Source organism: Ranitomeya variabilis, chromosome 2, assembly GCF_051348905.1.
Source record: "Ranitomeya variabilis isolate aRanVar5 chromosome 2, aRanVar5.hap1, whole genome shotgun sequence".
Taxonomy (NCBI): Eukaryota; Metazoa; Chordata; class Amphibia; order Anura; family Dendrobatidae; genus Ranitomeya; species Ranitomeya variabilis.
In genome coordinates, this window is record NC_135233.1 from 890,125,347 (window position 1) to 890,147,387 (window position 22,041).

The window sequence follows — 22,041 nt, forward strand, 5'->3', positions numbered from 1 at the left end:
TTTCATGAAATCCCCTCCACTATGCTGTAACATCTGGACGCTGCGTTTTTGACGCTGCGGAAAAACGCAGCGTCAAAAACGCAGCATTTCCTGAACGTGGAAACATACCCTTAGGCCGGTTTCACACGTCAGTGATTCCGGTACGTGAGGTGACAGTTTCCTCACGTACCGGAGACACTGACACACGTAGACCCATAAAAATCAATGCATCTGTTCAGATGTCATTGATTTTTTGCGGACCGTGTCTCCGTGTGCCAAACACGGAGACATGTCAGTGTTCATGGGAGCGCACGTTTTACACGGACCCAATAGAGTCAATGGGTCCGCGTAAAACACGGACCTCACACGGACATTCTCCGTCTGGGGTACGTGTGCGTGCAGGAGACAGCGCTACAGTAAGCGCTGTCCCCCCCACATAGTGCTGAAGCCGGTATTCATATCTTCCCTGCAGCAGCGTTTGCTGTAGAGAAAATATGAAGAATAGTGTTAAAAATAAAGATTTAGGTGTCCGCCGCCCCCCCACCCCCTGTGCGCCCCCCCCGCTGGTCAGAAAATACTTACCCGCTCCCTCGCTCCTTCCTGGTCTGGCCGCGCCTCCTACTGTATGCGGTCACGTGGGGCCGATCATTTACAATCATGAATAGTCGGCTCCGCCCCTATGGGAGGTGGAGCCACATATTCATGACTGTAAATGATCGGCCCCACGTGACCGCATACACTAGAAGCCGCGGCCAGACCAGGAAGCAGCGAGGGAGCGGGTAAGTATTTTCTGACCAGCGGGGGGGCGCACAGGGGGTGGGGGGGCGGCGGACACATGGATCTTTATTTTAAACACTATTCTTCATATTTTCTCTGCAGCAAACGTTGCTGCAGGGAAGATATGAATCGCAGCTTCAGCACCATGCAGAGTGGGTACCACACGCTCCGTGTCCCACACATCCAGATAATTCCGGTACCGGAATAAATCGGTACCGGAGTTATCCGTGTCCGTGTGCCTGGGAACTCACGGAGGCCATATGTTCGGCACACGTGTGCCGCCCGTATGGCGAGTGGGTACCACACGGAGCGTGTGGTACCCACTCTGCATGGTGCTGAAGCTGCGATTCATATCTTCCCTGCAGCAACGTTTTCTGCAGAGAAAATATGAAGAATAGTGTTTAAAATAAAGATCCATGTGTCCGCCGCCCCCCCACCCCCTGTGCGCCCCCCCGCTGGTCAGAAAATACTTACCCGCTCCCTCGCTGCTTCCTGGTCTGGCCGCGGCTTCTCCTGCATGCGGTCACGTGGGGCCGATCATTTACAGTCATGAATATGTGGCTCCACCTCCCATAGGGGCGGAGCCGACTATTCATGATTGTAAATGATCGGCCCCACGTGACCGCATACAGTAGGAGGCGCGGCCAGACCAGGAAGGAGCGAGGGAGCGGGTAAGTATTTTCTGACCAGCGGGGGGGCGCACAGGGGGTGGGGGGGCGGCGGACACCTAAATCTTTATTTTTAACACTATTCTTCATATTTTCTCTACAGCAAACGCTGCTGCAGGGAAGATATGAATACCGGCTTCAGCACCATGTGGGGGGGACAGCGCTTACTGTAGCGCTGTCTCCTGCACGCACACGGACCCCAGACGGAGAATGTCCGTGTGAGGTCCGTGTTTTACGCGGACCCATTGACTCTATTGGGTCCGTGTAATACGTGCGCTCCCACGAACACTGACATGTCTCCGTGTTTGGCACACGGAGACACGGTCCGCAAAAAATCAATGACACCTGAACAGATGCATTGATTTTTATGGGTCTACGTGTGTCAGTGTCTCCGGTACGTGAGGAAACTGTCACCTCACGTACCGGAATCACTGACGTGTGAAACCGGCCTAAGGGCTGTCCCACACGTCCAGATAATTCCGGTACCGGACAAATCGGTACCGGAGTTATCCGTGTCCGTGTGCCTGGGAACTCACGGAGGCCATACCTGCGGCACACGTGTGCCGCCCGTATGGCGAGTGGGTACCACACGGAGCGTGTGGTACCCACTCTGCATGGTGCTGAAGCTGCGCTTCATATCCTCTCTGCAGTAACGTTTGCTGCAGAGAAAATATGAAGAATAGTGTTAAAAATAAAAATTTAGGTGTCCGCCGCCCCCCCACCCCCTGTGCGCCCCCCCCGCTGGTCAGAAAATACTTATCCGGGTCCCCCGTCGGCTGTCGCTCCTTCCTGGTCTGGCCGCGCCTCCTACTGTATGCGGTCACGTGGGGCCGATCAATTACAATCATGAATAGTCGGCTCCGCCCCTATGGGAGGTGGAGCCACATATTCATGATGTAAATGATCGGGCCCACGTGACCGCATACAGTAGGAGGCGCGGCCAGACCAGGAAGGAGCGACAGCCGACGGGGGACCCGGATAAGTATTTTCTGACCAGCGGGGGGGGCGCACAGGGGGTGGGGGGGCGGCGGACACCTAAATCTTTATTTTTAACACTATTCTTCATATTTTCTCTATAGCAAACGCTGCTACAGGGAAGATATGAATACCGGCTTCAGCACCATGTGGGGGGACAGCGCTTACTGTAGCGCTGTCTCCTGCACGCACACGGACCCCAGACGGAGAATGTCCGTGTGAGGTGCGTGTTTTACGCGGACCCATTGACTCTATTGGGTCCGTGTAAAACGTGCGCTCCCACGAACACTGACATGTCTCCGTGTTTGGCACACGGAGACACGTTCCGCACACGGTCCGCAAAAAATCAATGACATCTGAACAGATGCATTGATTTTTATGGGTCTACGTGTGGCAGTGTCTCCGGTACGGGAGGAAACTGTCACCTCACGTACCGGAGCCACTGACGTGTGAAACCGGCCTAAGGGCTGACCCACACGTCCAGATAATTCCGGTACCGGAATAAATCGGTACCGGAGTTATCCGTGTCCGTGTGCCTGGGAACTCACGGAGGCCATACCTGCGGCACACGTGTGCCGCCCGTATGGCGAGTGGGTACCACACGGAGCGTGTGGTACCCACTCTGCATGGTGCTGAAGCTGCGATTCATATCATCCCTGCAGCAACGTTTGCTGCAGGGAAAATATGAAGAATAGTGTTTAAAATAAAGATCCATGTGTCCGCCGCCCCCCCACCCCCTGTGCGCCCCCCCCGCTGGTCAGAAAATACTCACCCGGATCCCCCGTCGGCAGTCGCTCCTTCCTGGTCTGGCCGCGGCTTACTGTATGCGGTCACGTGGGGCCGCTCATTTACACTCATGAATAGGCGGCTCCGCCCCTATTGGAGGTGGAGCCACATATTCATGAGTGTAATCGGCCGCATACAGTAGGAGGCGCGGCCAGACCAGGAAGGAGCGACAGCCGACGGGGGACCCGGATAAGTATTTTCTGACCAGCGGGGGGGGCGCACAGGGGGTGGGGGGGCGGCGGACACATGGATCTTTATTTTAAACACTATCATTCATATTTTCTCTATAGCAAACGCTGCTACAGGGAACATATGAATGGCGGCTTCAGCACCATGTGGGGGGGACAGCGCTTACTGTAGCGCTGTCTCCGGCACGCCACACGGACCCCAGACGGAGAATGTCCGTGTGAGGTGCGTGTTTTACACGGACCCATTGACTCTATTGGGTCCGTGTAATCCGTGCGCTCCCACGAACACTGACATGTCTCCGTGTTTGGCACACGGAGACACGGTCCGCACACGGTCCGCACAAAATCAATGACATCTGAACAGATGCATTGATTTTTATGGGTCTACGTGTGTCAGTGTCTCCGGTACGGGAGGAAACTGTCACCTCACGTACCGGAGCCACTGACGTGTGAAACCGGCCTAAGGGTCCCTTTCCACTTGCGAGGAAAACGGACGCGTGCAATCCGATAAAAAATCGGATTGCACTCGGACCAATGTTAGTTAATAGGTGGCTTTTCATTTGCGATTTTTTTCTCAGCCGAAATCGGACTGAGAAAAATCTGGATCGGCTGAGAAAAAAATCGCAGCCTGCTGCGTATTGCTGCGATTCTCGGACGAGACTCGCCAATGCAAGTCAATGGGTGCGAGAAAAAAATCGCACAGCACTCGCACCATGCGAGTTCTGTCCGATTATTACGCACCAGTGTCCTTTGAAAAGCCGGTAATTCAGCGCGGTGTACAGTAAAATCACACTGACAGGTTAGAATAGAGTAGATATATACACATAGAATAGGTATATATACATATATATATGTCAGTGAGACACCTATATATGTATATTTATATTTAATGCAGCGCTAGATAGCTTAAAAGCCTCTAATTCAATTGCCGGCTTTTTCCTTCTCCTTCACAAACCCGACATGATATGAGACATGGTTTACATACAGTAAACCATCTCATATCCCTTTTTTTATTACATATTCCTCTTCACTAATGTAACAAGTGTCTGTGTGCACAATTTGGGCGCTCTAGCTGTTAAATTAAAGGGTTAAATTGCGGAAAAAATTGGCGTGGGCTCCCGCGCAATTTTCTCCGCCAGAGTGGTAAAGCCAGTGACTGAGGGCAGATATTAATAGCCAGGAGAGGGTCCATGGTTATTGGCCCCCCCGTGGCTAAAAACATCTGCCCCCAGCCACCCCAGAAAAGGCACATCTGGAAGATGCGCCTATTCTGGCACTTGGCCACTCTCTTCCCACTCCCTGTAGCGGTGGGATATGGGGTAATGAAGGGTTAATGCCACCTTGCTATTGTAAGGTGACATTAAGCCAGATTAATAATGGAGAGGCGTCAATTATGACACCTATCCATTATTAATCCAATTGTTGGAAAGGGTTAAAAAACACACACACACATGATTTAAAAGTATTTTAATGAAATAAACACAGCGGTTGTTGTAATAATTTATTGTTCTCGCAATCCATCAGGAACACCCTCGCTTGGAAAAAATAATAAACGCACAAGATACATACCCTCAGCTGAACCGTCACGTCCCACGAAGTAATCCATCTGAAGGGGTTAACTAATATTACAGGCAGGAGCCCTGCAAATGCAGCTGTGCTCCGTGCTTGTAATTCCCCAGTGAATGAATGAAATGTAGGTCATTGACCTACATTTCCTTCAGTCGCGGTGATGCGCCCCCTGGTGGATGTCCTCATATGACCTGGAGCGTGGGAAAAAGTTCCCAGGCTGCAGTTCATGAGAACATCCAGCAGAGGGCGCCTCACCGCGACTGAAGGAAATGTAGGTCAATGACCTACATTTCATTCATTCGCTGGGGAATTACAAGCACGGAGCACAGCTGCATTTGCAGGGCTCCTGCCTGTAATATTAGTTAACCCCTTCAGATGGATTACTTCGTGGGACGTGACGGTTCAGCTGAGGATATGTATCTTGTGCGTTTATTATTTTTTCCAAGCGAGGGTGTTCCTGATGGATTGCGAGAACAATAAATTATTACAACAATCGCTGTGTTTATTTCATTAAAATACTTTTAAATCGTGTGTGTGTGTTTTTTAACCCTTTCCAACAATTGGATTAATAATGGATAGGTGTCATAATTGACGCCTCTCCATTATTAATCTGGCTTAATGTCACCTTACAATAGCAAGGTGGCATTAACCCTTCATTACCCCATATCCCACCGCTACAGGGAGTGGGAAGAGAGTGGCCAAGTGCCAGAATAGGCGCATCTTCCAGATGTGCCTTTTCTGGGGTGGCTGGGGGCAGATGTTTTTAGCCACGGGGGGGCCAATAACCATGGACCCTCTCCTGGCTATTAATATCTGCCCTCAGTCACTGGCTTTACCATTCTGGCGGAGAAAATTGCGCGGGAGCCCACGCCAATTTTTTCCGCGAGTTAACCCTTAAATTTAATAGCTACAGTGCTGAAATTTTGCACATACACACTACTAACATTAGTAGTGTGGAATATGCAAAAAAAAGGGGGATATGAGATGGTTTACTGTATGTAAACCATGTCTCATATCCTGTCGGGTTTGGGAAGGAGAAATTAAAAGCCGGTAATTGAATTAGCGGCTTTTATGCTATCTTGCGCTGCATTAAATATAAATATACATATATAGGTGTCTCACTGACATATATATATATATATGTATATATACCTATTCTATGTGTATATATCTAGTCTATTCTAACCTGTCAGTGTGATTTTACTGTACACTGCGCTGAATTGCCGGCTTTTCAAAGGACACCGGTGCGTACAAATCGGACAGTAATACGGATGTCATACGGATGATGCGATTATAAAAAACGGATGATGCGATTAAAAATCGCATTGTACTCGCATGACACTCGCATGAAAATCGCATACGTTCCATCTGTTTTTTCGGTCCAGATTACGGACAGTTTTTTATCTCGCAAGTGGAAAGGGACCCTAAGACATATTTCAGGCCAGAATGCATTGACATCCTTTTTTTTTTTGCCATATGGAATAATGTAGGAAACCATGTTATTCTATGTATAGGGATAAAGTAAAAAATTACTATATGTATTTTTTTCCACAATGGGATGCTATGCTATAGTATGACTATATAGAGGTACAGTATACACCAAAGCCTTCTTTTATAGGTATACCTCCAGAAATTCTCCTGTGCTGCACAGGAGGCTCTAACACTTTTTGTCCATAGTAGACAATCCCATAATCCCATATATTGCAGTATTGCATTAGATTACCTTGACCTCAAAAGCAAATTGAATTGTATATATATATATATATATATATATATATATATATATATATATATATATATATATATATATATATATATATATATATATATATATATATAATTATTATTACAAAGTCAGTTTGTATACATGAGTCTGCTGAACTAGAGATGAAATATTGATATATCCAATAATAATAGATATAGTACACCGGGTGTCCTTACTTTTCCATATGGCTGTTTGCTGCTGTAGCAGTTGAACGGCCTATACAGAATATTTCTAGGAGCAAATCTGTAAACCTCCTCTTCTCCACTGACTGCCTGGTACTGTGATCCACTGCGGTTCTGGCTTGGTTCTGGCACGTGTTAGCCACAGCTAGGTATAATATTCCAGCCTCTGGTGATGAAGTGGTGCAGTTTTTCCTGTAAATGTAATAAAATCCATTTACAGTGATGCAGAAAATATCTTAACTCCACCAAACCAATACTGGCTGCCTGTCATGTTCCTGCTCAGCAGCTTGCAGAGAAGTAGCAGGAGCCACGTGAAGGCGATGCCATTTGTACTCAGATAAAACTTTTCCGCTTACATGGGTTTTTATAAGGAGACACGCAGGCAATCTCCGCGGTGCAATGCTCCAGCAGGTCCAGCACACAGGCCTAATCTGCGGCATGGAGGTGACAGGGAGAAGTCTCTATTACCAGCACCAGGCAGTGGATGGGGTTAATCCTGCACTCACACTAGATGCAGCAGGTACCTGCTTCCAGCCGCTGATTACTGCTAATGATGATCAATCTACCACTAACCAGATGAGTGAGTCACCTATTAATCTTCCGAAATAATTGCCTGGTTGGGAGATATAATCTGCGAAAGGGTCAAATGTACAAAGTGATAATAAAAGCAGACATGTCTTAATAAGAACCTCCAGATTATTCCATTCCTTCTCTATGAAGAATGACAGAAATTCAGTGTTTGTCATACAAGTGACAAATGTTCATTAAAGGAGCCTTGCTGGTGCTACTGTATAGCAGCCACTTTGTGCGCTGAGCGCTGGGTAAGAGGGTGAGTCGATGCCATGCTGGCTGGCAGTGTGTGGTCTATTGTGGAGAATGTGCTTTTTTGGCTGAACACACAGACCCCCTCCCTCCTTCCCCATCCCCCCAGCAGCACTGCACCTGCACTGGAGAAGCCAGCTCCTGGCAGCTTCCAGGACAGACTGTTCAAGGAGAAGACATCTCTGACAGGACTCCATTCTTCCTGCTCTGCCGCGATCCCATCCATGGACTATTGCTAAGCGCAGATCCCACACTGACACGTATTGGGGGATCAGCCCTGCACCTATTATGGCTGCATTATTCAGGAATTGCCAATGTATAGGAGATTATTAACTGTAAAAAGTCCCCAGAGTCTCCAAAATAGAGTCTACAGGCTGTATAATGGGGGACACAGGTAGGCAACAGCCCTGCACCCCACATAAACGAAAATAAGTGGAGAAGGCAAAGAGATATGCATCACTAATCAACCAATGTATCAGTATAAATATATAACATCTTACAGTTCATAGATTAGATAGATAGATAGATAGATAGATAGATAGATAGATAGATAGATAGACGCATTTATTCCATGTAGGTGGGTATATATTTGTAGATATTTGTAGATATACGTAGATTTTTTTTATAAATGTGGACAATATATACAGAGAACGAGATAATCATGGAAAAAATATTTTCATAGATGGATGAAAGGAAAGAAAGAAAGAAAGAAAGAAAGAAAGAAAGAAAGAAAGAAAGAAAGAAAGAAAGAAAGAGAAAGAAATGGTAACAGGGCAAAGATAGATAGATAGATAGATAGATAGATAGATAGATAGATAGATAGATAGATAGATACAGAGATAGATAGATAGATAGATAGATAGATAGATAGATAGATACAGAGATAGATAGATAGATAGATAGATAGATAGATAGATAGATAGATAGATAGATACAGAGATAGATAGATAGATAGATAGATAGATAGATAGATAGATAGATAGATAGATAGATAGATAGATAGCGATAGATAGATAGATAGATAGATAGATAGATAGATAGATAGATAGATAGATAGATGTTCCATATAGATCTCTCTGAATTATAAAGTGTTGTGGAATGAGTTGGTTCTATAGAAATACAAATTATTATCATAGAAATAAATAGATAGATATCATTGATCGATGATAGATAATAGAAATACAATGTACAGATTGATGATTTTTGTATTACTTACATTCTTGGTATGCATTACATTTTAATGTAGATATGTAATATCTCTAATAACGCGACTTTATAACAATGTAATCGTGTTCTTTCTATTTCTCCATTTGTCTACAGTCAGTTTTAGCTGATCGCTCTCCGCATGGCTCCTTGTCTCGTCACTGCACAGACCAGTAATAACAATAAATGACAGGTTGTTGTTGTTATTATTATTATTATTATTACAGCCATTGCCCCTATTTTCCTGTGCTGTGTGGGCTCAGCTTATGTCCAGCCATAATGACTATTTAGTGCGCTTAGGAATGTCCATAGGAAGCCTAATAAGAAGTCAGCCGGGGCCCGGAGCAGCGGCCATTGGGGCCACACGAACCATCGGGATGACCAGGAATGTGACCCCTGCTCCCTGACCCCAATACCTGCGCGGGGACACGGAACCCCTAATACCGGGGACACATAGGAGAGCCGTACTGTGTCACGTGCTCTTATGTCGGTGGCGACAATACGATGACGCGACATCTCTGCCTGCGACAAGTTACTGTGCAGTAAAGTAAGTTACAATTAGTTTTAGGGCAGAGTCTACACTGTGACCAGCCTGTGCCCCGCCAGAGAGAAAATAGACATATATATATATATATATATATATATATATATATATATATATATATATATATATATATATATATATATATATATATATATAAAGTAGAGCTCTACATGTTTGAGAGCCTCAGCAAGGGGAGGAAAGGATTTTTTTTGGGGGGGTTAATGCAGGATATATGTCTACCCATAGTGAGAGCAAACCAGCACATAAGATATACATTACCAAGTATAGCGCTGTATGGATACAGGGAGATCAGAGGCCAAAACTCAATGAAATATCAGCCATTGCTTGGGAAGGGGCAGTTTTGTTACTACACTGCTTGTAAGGGGTTTCAGGCGGCAAGGCAGCCTATTCTGCTGAAGTAATCTGGCATCAAATACAGCAAATAAATATATGTACATGAACACATGTTATATATATGTATATATATATATATATATATATATATATATATATATATATATATATACACACACAACTGTTTATATATATATATCGATAGATAGATAGATAGATAGATAGATAGATAGATAGATAGATAGATAGATAGATACTTTCTGGAATACTAGGGTAAATATATATATATATATATATATATATATATATATATATATATATATATATATATATATATATATATATATATATATATATATATATATATATATATACAGTGAGAGACAGATTGCCGCATTTCCATTTCTACGATACTTTCTCCACTAATTCTACCCAAAAGCTGGCGTGGTGACGTCACGGGGCTGATTAGCATAAAGCAGGGGGATCAGCAGTCTGTCTGCTGCAGAATGATAAGAGTCTCCCGAGAAATTCGTTCACTCCTATAATACATTCATTATTTCTCTGTCTTCTACAATTCTGCAATTTGTAGGAGCTTTAGGGAAAAAAAAAAAGTCATCATTGCCGAAGAACACAGGATCAAACCCCGAACTGTGTCCCAGACTACAAGAGCGCAGCGCACATGAACTGCGAACATTAAAGGAAATTAGGAGAAATGTCGCAATTTGTGCCCTTAAAAGTGCCAAATACCTGTGTAATTCCCCAAGATCACAGGGCTTTTAACTGGGTATAAATTGTCGGCACACGGCTGTGATTAGAAAAACTCCCATCATTATTATTAACCAGAAAGGCCATAAGAAAAGAACAGAAATATTATAATAAATCCACATGACACCCTTAAATTGCTAAAGAAAAAAAAAAAATATATATATATATAATGCGTGTTTATTCCCTGTAGTAATGTATAAGACAAATTGGATGAAAAAGATAATATATATATATATATATATATATATATATATATATATATATATATATATATATATATACATACATACATACATACATATATACATACATATATATATATATTTTATTATTTTTTTTCATCCACTCTGCCTTATACATTTCTATAGGGAATAAGTCTGCATAGTGGAGTCTGGGCTCCCTGTATACATAGTGCTGCTGTGCTGGAGTTTTGGGGATTTGGATTCGGTTCAAGCAAGCATAAATAAGTCTAGTAAATATCTATCTGTACTTAATTGGATTCATGCGAACTGATGATGCTCCAGGACAGACTGCACATCACCACTTGTCTCTTCCCTTTTTGCACCAGTTTGCATTAGAGTGCACTAAGTTAATGACCATTTTTATATATATGGTATTGGAATATTCTAGGCCACTTTCGTAGAAATGTCTTTTCCAGACGTATATAGTTTATTCACAGCTTTTGTTTTTTAATAACAAAAACAACAAAATAGGATTATTTGTTGGCTCTTCCTATCATATACATGAGACACAGTACATGGAATAAAAACTACTGCAGTTTCCATGTAAGTTTTTTTTTTATAGGTTTTCAAGGCTACTAGGAACCATATCCAGTTTTTTTTTGTTAAAAACTGATCCTATATGTCAACATTTAGATCAGATTTACAGACAAATCCAAAATTTTAAAAAAATCCAAACAAAAATGATAAGCAAAAACAAATATCCCTACGTACAGGGATGAATCCCTCTCATTTTGCAGAATGTGCTTTTTTTTTTTTTTGCAAACAGCTTTCATTTGATAGCAATGTTAATTTATAAGTTAATAGGATTTTTTACTATAAAAAAAACAAGCCCTTACAAACAGAGGAGTCCTTACACCATGATATATTTTAGATTTAGGGCTATATGGTGACTTTGGTGGGCAATCAGGTACATGTGCAACTTGTTCACACATTGCGACTATTTTAGAGCCTTTATATATCTGTGTAAAAGCAATGGCCACATTGCAGACAGGGTGCATGCAGGGTGCAGGTTACACTAGGGTCTATAAAGCAAAGTTACACATGACCTGCGACACCAAATCCAAAGTGACCCTATTGGTCATCAGATAGGATGTCGCAATGCAACACTGCGACTTTCAGGACGCACAACACATGTCCTGTGCAGCCCCAATGTGTCCACATTTCTGGACAACTGATGCTCTGAGCAAGAAAAGCCTAAGTCGGTCTCTCAGTGCCCCATTAACTTCAGGGTCCTACAAATCAATAAAAAAAAAAGTTTGTTTTCTTTTTTTGTTTTGTGTTTATTTTAGAGACCTGTTCTTTTCTCATATAAACAATAAACAGAAAATAGATATAATATTAATCATAACAACAATAATAATAATCCCTACTCATAAACATTGAGGACGAATTCACACCAGGAATGTCTCCATAAAACAGAAATATCCTTTATGAATGACATCATTTCTACAGAATCCAAATCCATCTTAGTGGAATCAGTTTAGTTTTGGGACCTCTTTAGTGGATTCATTTACTTTTACTTACATGTTTATTTTCTTCCACTGACCATTTATTTGCATTTTATATAACCAATGATTGCATAAAAAAAAGGATTCCATTGTTAAGATAAATTTGTTTTTCCTTCATTGACACTGAATCCAATGGAGAACATAATGTACACAATGATGCAAAAAAAAACCCCATCAATTCTGGATATAAAAACATCCTAGCAAAGGCGACTTTTCTAGACATGCGACAAAACAGCTTTGGGCAAGTTATACTTTGCATCTTTTTCTTTCTGTATTTTGTACATCTGATCTAAACTGAAGCATTAGCTCATTTCTCCCTTCATTTCCCTCAGTTGATTTAATCTGATGCCCTTTTATATCCCACAGAAATCAACAGAATTTGTCCTGGACTTTTTTAAATATTTAAATATTAAATATTTAATAAAAAATTAAATATCTAAAACACGGACACAAATTTCAATAAAAAAAACAAGTGATCATTTATAGCATTTTCTGCATCAGTTTGGTTAGAAAAATTAAATAAATAAAATAATAATAATCTTGTAGTCTTTTGCACAACTCATACAAACTAAACTGTTGCAGAAACAGAGCACTTTGCAATAGCTGCTCAATCTCTATAAGAAAAAAAAAGAATCCATCCAATAGAAATGAATCCAATACCTTAAAAAAACCCTTCCTACGTTTAGTGACAAAAGAAGGCACAGAACACTAGTGGGAGCCCAGCTTTTCACAAATCCCAGTAGTAGTCTGCACAGCCCAAGTGTGGGAACTGAAGGCAATGAGTGGGGCTCGTGACGTCACTGGCCCTAAGCCTGGATGCTTTTAGGGTCAGGGTTTGCACTTATCTCCCTAGCAGATAAAATCTTAGATGTTGTAAGAAAAAACATTAGATCTGGTGTTAAACTCAATCACATTTCCACTTTGTAGTGGGGCTATAACCCAAACTTTGCATTTTCTATACAGACTCCTAAACATCTTAATTGATTCTTTCCAATACAATTGCTAATAAGCTGCGCAATTGTCATTGGATTCTATATAAATGCTAATAAGCCAGCATGCCATATCAATAAGGACACAGTGATTAGGTGTAGGGTCTGTCTGGTCCTCACATATACATAAATACATGGAGGCTCACTAGAAACACTCAGGGCAGTGCAGAATGCAGAGAGCTGTTTGTGTACAAAGAGCAAAAGGACACCACAAACACCCCTATTGTAGTCCTACAAGAATGGGGGCTCCCCAGCTCAAAGGCTCCAAGAATTCGTCAAAACTCAACTCATTACACTGCAAGATGGGAAATGGAAAGTGATCATAGACCAGGGTGCTGACAGCTGGTTGAAGTTTAGGGCAAGGATTTCAGGTTAAGAAAAAACAAAACAAAACAAAATAAAAATAATAATAATAATAATAATAATAATAATAATAATAGTAAATCAGTTTGATCACCATCCCCTGTGCACAGCCCCACCTTAGGGCTTATTCACACTGTCAGTATTTGGTCAGTAATTTTCATCACTGTTTCTATGCCAAAACCATGATTGGAAGATACAGGGAAAAACTGTCATTGAAAAATTACACCTGTTCTGGATATGGCATAGAAATACTGATGAAATACGGATCACAAATACTGATGTGTGAATACAGCCTTATAGGCAGGACACACAGCACTATGTCGGTTACTTCTTAAGTGGGGAAAGAATGAACGAATATCTATGAATGTAACGATTTCCAATGTTCTCTCTAATATCCATCTATGCATAGCATTATTAATCTAGTAACTCTACAGCCAGCTCCATAGCTCTACATCACAACCGATGTGTCTGTGAAATCTCCCCCGATCTCCAGAGAGCCCCGACCACTGTCTGGAGCGGGATAAATAATTAATTGAACTGCTGCCCTCTGACCCCCTGAAAGTCCAGTAGGGACGCGTTTGTAGTAATAAAGCCTCTGAGTGAGCCCTTGTCAAATATTCATTTAGCAGTTAATGTGAGCTGCGGTCCCCGGGGACTGGCTGCATGAGCAGTGAGGCTGCCGTGCCAAGGATGCCTGCTAATCCACTGCCCTGTTCTACAAACTGCTTTACCAGGCTGCTTAATGCAATCACATGGGATACTGGGATCTCACCAGCCAAGTCATCGAAACACTCGGGAAAGCCGAAGAGACCCAAAGCAAGGATATGAGAGCAGGGGGACATTAATCCTAGGCAAACTATTATTATTATTATTTGTATATAACCCCTTCTCATGTACAGCACCATGGAATCAATGGTGCTATATAAATAAATATTATTATTATTATTATTATTATTATTATTATTGGTGATAGCCACATATATAGATGACTAGACAGACAGTTCCCGAGGACAGAATGAATGAAGCAGGTGTGAAGTCTAAAGAGACATTCAAATTCTACTGGGTTTTATATCAGAAAATCTTATCTATTTCATCGTTTGTTTTTACAACCAAGTGGTTTCATCTATGTCATCCACAAGAAATTACCAAAAAAAACAGTAGATCTTAGTGCAAAATTATTTCTCCCACTTTAGGAAACTGATTGAAAGTCAATAAAAAGAAGAGGATATAACTACAAGGACATTACTTAGAAAAAAAATGTCTCTAATAGCCAAGGATGCTCTAATGTAAGATGCATGGAGTGTAGGATGCAGAGAATGTAAGGATGCAGAGACCTTAACCTATCCCAGGTATGAAGACCAGAGACAATTCTCTAGGAGACAGTAAATAAAGTATCTAAGGCTAGAGACTATTAGCCTGGGATACATTTATTTAGCCAAAAGGTGAAGAGTCTGAAGACCAGAAACAGGTCTCCAAAACAGGCAATTGTGGAAAATCAGAGACAATTCTCTAACCAATATGCAATTAAATCAGGTGGATCAGACACATAAGGCACCACATTAAACCACAGACATTGGCACCCTACAAGTGAGTGAGTAAAGGAATATTAATTCAACCTAGCAGACCTGAAACTAAAATATGGAAAAATAAGGAAACATTATTGTAGGCCAGATATAAAAATAATCAAAGAGGCAACACTCATCCTTGGTGACATTAACCAAATATATGAGATACTCATGTAAGAAAACATTACTCCAAGGCTAAGACACATCACTCTGATTTAGGAGACATTATTCTAAGTCAAATATAAAAGAAGAGAGAGAGAAACAACTCTGATCGGTACTTCACCAAATCTTATCACACCTTCTATATTACACCAAACAAGGATTAATGGCCAGACAGAAAGTATTCTCATTTACGGGACAGTACTCTGATGTAGGAGACAAGACTCTATATATAGCAAACTGGTAAGATATTAATCTAAATACAGCAGAGAGATAATAGTAGTAATAATAATAATAATAATAATAATAAAAACCCCGCTGCTGACGATCAGAAACAGCAATACAGGGAATGAATGCGATCTACATATTCATGGTTCATTTATTTCTACATATCCATCATCATTTTAACTATTTGAACAGGATCTTGGAAGCCTTTTACGCCTCCGGCATAGATGGCCCACTACAAGACCCCAATAGGTGATCACTATATGTAATCATACAAGATCAATAATGTCGGGATTGGTTCATTATATAAATGTTGCATATCGCATTCACATATAAGAGAGAACTATACAAGTACATAATCTAGTATATTATAAATATAAAACGATATGCATATATATAAAAGGAATTGGTATAGTATAGGTAAAATAGTGAGTAGTACTATACCATACCTTTATATATATATATATATATATATATATATATATATATATATATATATATATATATATATATATATATATATATATATATATATATATACATATATATATATATGTATATATATATATATATAACTATGAAGTAGTAATACATTCGTGCTATAGTATGTGTGTGTGTGTATATATATATACAGTATATATATATACAGTATATATATATATATATATATATAAATAACGATAAAGTGGTAAGACATTGGAGCTAGAGTGTATATATATATATATATATATATATATATATACACACACACACAACGATAAAGTAGTAAGACTTTAGTGCTATAGTATGTATATATATATATATATACATATATAACGATAGAGTAGTAATGCATTAGTGCTATAATATATATATATACACACACAACGATAAAGTAGTAAGACATTAGTGCTATAGTATATATATATATATATATATATATATATATATATATATATATATATAACGATAAAGTGGTAAGACATTAGTGATACAGTATGTATATACATATATATATAACGATAAAACGATAAAGTTGTAATGCATTTGTGCCATAGCATGTATGTATATATATATATATATATATATATATATATATATATATATATATATATATATACAACGATAAAGTGGTAAGACACTAGCACCATACTATTTCTTTCTAGTCTGCAGTGGTCACATCTCCAGGCAGTGCCCCGGGCTGTACAATGTATGCGCAATTCTGCAATCTCGAGGCTAATAAGAGCTTCCAGTAATGAGCCAATTAACGAATCTCTAGACAGATCTACAATGGAAAAAGACTTAGGAAATATTAGAAATCTTACTCAAGATCTCCTACTATGCGGCCGGGGCCTTGACGTTACCCTCATTTTACTATACTCCAGGGTAAATACACCATTCATTCTGAAGTACAAGAGTAATAACCTAAAGGAGAATTCGTTGCTAATAATTCAATAAAGCGACCTCCCTCCCTGCGATATATTGATGCGCATTAACGTGCAAAAGTTCACAAAGCCAGTTTAACCCCTTCCCTCCTAACCCCCCCCCCCCCCCAGAATTTTACACCACCATCACCATTCATAAGAGTTCTGACATCTCAAAGAACTGTCACATATCGATTATTCACTCGCCCTGGGTAATCAATGCTGTCCATAGACGTCTGTCGCTGTACACACACGACATAGCTGCGGCATTAAGCAGAACGCTACCTGGTCAGGGCTGCAGGACCTCTTCTGCACTTGTGGCCGAGGGGAAGCTTCGTATTAAGGCTTGTTAGTAGCTGGAGATAAGATCCAGTGTTGGAGCCCGCTGGCAATTTTTAGAGACAGGATTAGAACAGTTGTAATAGGCGCAATTTGTTTGCAATACAGAGAAGTTTGGTAAAAGCTGCGGCTGCCGGATGGATTACAGGGATCCACTTTATCACCAAATGTCAAAGCAAGTTACCTTGTGTGGGGATGGCTAGGTTATTCTGGCTCCCTGACATCCCCACTGATCATTCACATTCAGACCGTCACCGTGCAGCTACTCTGCCACCGTGCAGCTACTCTGCCACCGTGCAGCTACTCTGCCACCGGTCAATGTTCCTTCCACCTGGTCAATATTAATAGATACAAAAGAAATCAAAGACTCATCGTTATTTCAGATTCCATATTTCAAAAATTTATTTATCTCAAACTGCAGAATGGAGTAAAAACTTAAATGGGAAATGTCGCTGTTATAAGGGTGGGATTAGTTCATATATTTATATATATACAAGGACTGGGCTAACTTAGCCGAGTCTAGTTTTTGTTTTTTCTTGTTTTTTTTTTTTGTTTTTTTAAATACATCTACTGAAAATGAGAGCCCAAAAAAAAAGCCTTAAAATATCAACACAATAAATTTACAGAAATATTACAAACCATAAGAAAATATGTCAAACACAGTAGTTTCGTGGTGCAGGGTGAAGACTTGGAGAGGAGCCTGCTATAAATTAACAAGTCAATGAGTAGAAAAAAAAAAGAAGAATCTTCCACTTTTGTTGTGCCCATTATCAAGCGGTCATGTCAGGTCCTGGGTTTCTTTTTTTTATACAATTTATCTAAACGAATAAAATGTCCAGATTTGGGAAAGAAAAAATAATAATAATGTGTTTCCCTTCTGCAGCTCCTGCCCAGCTGCACTGACCTACACGTGTAAAAAGATTGGCAAAGTCGCAGCTTATAAACAGTGGGCATCGGCGCCACCTCCTTTATCTGATAAATACTGTACAAAAAGTCCCGGCGAAGAAGAAGAATAAAACATTTCATCACTAGCTCTAAATATTATTGGGATTTTTTTCTGCCAACTCTCTGACCCTTTCCTACCTAGAACTTTGTGTTATCTCCTTTTCTCTGGTTCTTTACAAGTTCTCTTTTTTGTGTGTTTTAACCCCCCATTTTTTTTTCCTCTGTACAAAAATAGTCCAAAAAAAAAAAAAAAGGTCCAAACTCTAGTCCTAAAAGTCCCCTCACATGTGTGATAGGGGCAGCGTGCCGTTGATGGCTGTGCCCGGTACTGAGGCGCTCTGGTAGTGCTGGGACATGTGCAGTCTGCTCGGGGCGGAGGGCTCCGCCACCTCGGCCCCCGGGAGGTACATGCTGATCATGTCCCGGAGGTCGCCCGCCTGGCACGGGGCCCGCGAGTGGGACGAGGAGGTGACCACGGGCGGGCTGGAGCTGGCCTCGGACTTGACCACGGAGCCCATGGAGCCCAGGGCCATGCCGGGGCCGCCCTGCTGGGAGTAGGCCATGCTGTAGGTGGGGGAGCCGTTCATGTAGGACTGGGAGCTGCCCATGGAGTTGTACTGCAGGGCGCTGACGTCGTAGCGGTGCATGGGCTGCATGGGCGCCGCGCTGTGGGCGCTGAGGCCGGGGTGAGGCTGCGGGTAGCCCAGCTGCTCCTGCATCATGCCGTAGCCGCCGTTGGCCCAGCCGTTCATGTGCGCGTAGCTGTCCATCCTCGGGTTGACCCCCGCGCCCAGCCCGGCGCCCACCCCCGCGCTCATGCTGTTGCCCCCCGGAGCCAGCAGGCCCCCGGGCAGGGTGTACTTGTCCTTCTTCATCAGGGTCTTGGTCTTCCGCCGGGGCCGGTACTTGTAGTCGGGGTGCTCCTTCATGTGCAGGGCGCGCAGCCGCTTGGCCTCGTCGATGAAGGGCCTCTTCTCGGCCTCGGACAGCAGCTTCCACTCCGCCCCCAGCCGCTTGCTGATCTCCGAGTTGTGCATCTTGGGGTTCTCCTGCGCCATCTTCCGCCGCTGGCCCCGGGACCACACCATGAAGGCGTTCATGGGTCTCTTCACCCGGTCCGGGCTGTTCTTCTGGCTGTTGGCCGCGGAGCTGCCGGTGCCCCCCGAGGGCTGCTGGGGGGCGGGGGGCTTCAGCTCGGTCTCCATCATGTTGTACATTCTCCTCGGTGGTCCCTCTGTGGCCAGGAAGTGCTGGGAGTAGTAGTGCTGCTGCTGCTGCCGGTGCTGGTGCGGTGCTGCCTCCTGCTCTCACTGAACCAGGAAAGTAGTTTTCATCCTGCGCCTTTGACAAGTGCTGCTACTTTTTTGAAACAAGTTAATAGACAAGCGTCCATGTGACGGGGCTGTCAGGAATAAATGGCTTCCGGGCGGCCAATCACAGCGCGCCTACCTCTGTGGATTTGCATGAAAGAGGCGTGGTTACCAGCGGCCGACAGACTGCATGCACAGGGAGGGGGCAGAGCCGGGCAGCCTATTACACGGGCGGGCACGCCCCTCCAGCTACGCCCCCTCCTGTCTCCCAGCAGCAGCAGCAACAGGTCACACACTCCTGTGGGAGAGGAAGTGGGGGGGACACGGCGCGGCTCCGAAACTTCTGCCCACAGGAGCCCACTCCACGGAGCCCACTCCACGGAGCCGTCCGCACAGCACCGAGCGCTGCTGCCGGGACAGCCGTGGGGCCTGCCCTCCCCAATGCCCCGGCAACGACAAAGAGCCCCTCTCCATAGCAACCGAATCATTGGGAGTTCTGCTAAGAAAACACCAGTGGGGCTGATTCATCTAGATGTGTGACCCAGGCCGGAGCTCTGGCGCTGAGGGAGGCTGGGGGGCAAGGAGCTGGGCCTGGGGGACAGGGGAAATGGCAGCACACCTGGCGGGGCAGAAAGCGCCCACCCAAATACATACTGACCCCTGTAGGGCCCGCTGCCCGCTAATGGCGGCCAATAATGCCTGACCAGAGAGATACTGTCCCAGGGGGAGCCAAGACCCTCTTATTACATCATGTGCTGTACTATACTAATGTATCTATGTGTGTAATACAACACAATATCTAATGCCCCAACTGTTCCTACTGAGACTTGATGAACATTTCTCTTTTGCTATATATCTATATATAAATATTTCCAGTATGTATCCATTCTCCCACATCCACTTATTTCTATATGTCACAGCTATCTATCTATTCCGCTATTTATCTAGGTAGATGGAGAGATACAGAGATGGATGGATGGATGGATGGATGGATAGATAATAGATATGTGATAGCTAGAGATAGATAATAGATAGATACAGAGATGGATGGATGGATGGATGGATGGATGGATGGATGGATAGATAGATAATAGATAGATATGTGATAGCTAGAGATAGATAATAGATAGATACAGAGATGGATGGATAATAGACAGATAATAGATAGATATGTGATAGATAGAGAGATGGATAATAGATACAGAGATAGATGGATGGATAGATAGATACAGAAATAGATAGAGATAAATGAATAAATGGACAGATAGCTATGACATACAGAAATAAATGGATAAATAGATGGAAATCTATCTATTCTCTGTCTCTCTCTTTAATATCTATATATTTCTATGATAATAATTTGTATTTCTATAGCACCAACATATTTCCCAGCACTTTATAATTCAGAGAGATCTATATGGAATCTATGTATTTCTATCTATCGTTGCCCTGTTATCATCTTTCTCTTTCTTTCTTTCTTTCTTTCTTTCTTTCTTTCTTTCTTTCTTTCTTTCTTTTATTTTTCTTTCTTTCTATCTTTCTTTCTTTCTTTCTTTCTTTCTTTCTTCTTTCTTTCTTTCTCTTTCTTTCTTTCTTTCTTTCTTTCTTTCTTTCTTTCTTTCTTTCTTTCTTTCTTTCCTACTCTCTTTCATCTATCTTCTATCTATCTATCTATCTATCTATCTATCTATCTATCTGTCTGTCTGTCTGTCTGTCTGTCTATCTATCTATCTATCTATCTATCTATCTATCTATCTATCTATCTTTGCCCTGTTACCATTTATTTCTATCTATCTATCTATCTATCTATCTATCTATCTATCTTTGCCCTGTTACCATTTATTTCTATCTATCTATCTATCTATCTATCTATCTATCTATCTATCTATCTATCTATCTATCTATCTATCTATCTATCTATCTACAAAATAATAGGAGACCTTGGACCTAAATCTGCCAAGTTTTTCCTTTTCAAAGCCCCACAGTTTGCAGCCTGAAAATGCCTAGAATAAGTTTGAACATCACACTAGAGATTTTCTGATCTTCCTCCAATTGATATTAGAGTGGCTATTCATTGGATTTAAAAGGAACAGGTTCTTTGAAAAAGTCTTTTAGCCACTGATGGTGTAAGAGCTCCGTCTAATGGCCAACCTCGGTATTGCACAACACTTCTGGTGTTGCTCATCAGTCCTATAAAGGCAGATAATCTCTGGTTAATGGTTCCCCTTTTTAGCTCAGAAGGCATTACTTAGTGGAGTATTTTTAACAGTTTTACAATTATTTAAAGGAAGTAATAACATATGATAGTATACTGTAACATTTCCATCATATCATATAGATTGTCCATCAGTTCAGGCACATCTCTATTCATAACCATGGCAAATGGTTCCAAGCTATAAAGGCTTTAACAGAATAT

At 42.1% G+C, this 22,041-nt stretch overlaps 2 protein-coding genes across 12 annotated transcripts in view; both read right to left on the reverse strand.

Annotated features, from left to right (window-relative positions):
- LOC143808128 (uncharacterized) overlaps positions 1–22,041 on the reverse strand; it is a 1,431,070-nt gene that overhangs the window by 25,532 nt on the left and 1,383,497 nt on the right. Inside the window, exons 1-3 of one of the 11 annotated variants that reach the window (XM_077290443.1) lie at positions 17,555–17,685; positions 17,317–17,416; positions 6,884–7,081 (exon numbers count right to left, since the gene is read on the reverse strand). The exons of 8 other annotated variants lie outside the window; for them this stretch is intronic. In XM_077290443.1, coding sequence (XP_077146558.1) covers positions 6,884–7,081; positions 17,317–17,416; positions 17,555–17,594 — 338 coding nt within the window. In that variant the 5' untranslated portion in view covers positions 17,595–17,685. Of the gene's footprint in view, positions 1–6,883; positions 7,082–7,831; positions 8,077–17,316; positions 17,417–17,554; positions 17,686–22,041 lie in introns of those variants that run through there. 2 more of the 11 variants (XM_077290444.1, XR_013221886.1) reach the window with 2 other exon arrangements.
- SOX2 (SRY-box transcription factor 2) lies at positions 17,745–19,733 on the reverse strand. The gene has a single exon (XM_077290441.1). The coding sequence runs from the start codon at positions 19,530–19,532 to the stop codon at positions 18,597–18,599; it is 936 nt and encodes a 311-aa protein (XP_077146556.1). The 5' UTR covers positions 19,533–19,733; the 3' UTR covers positions 17,745–18,596.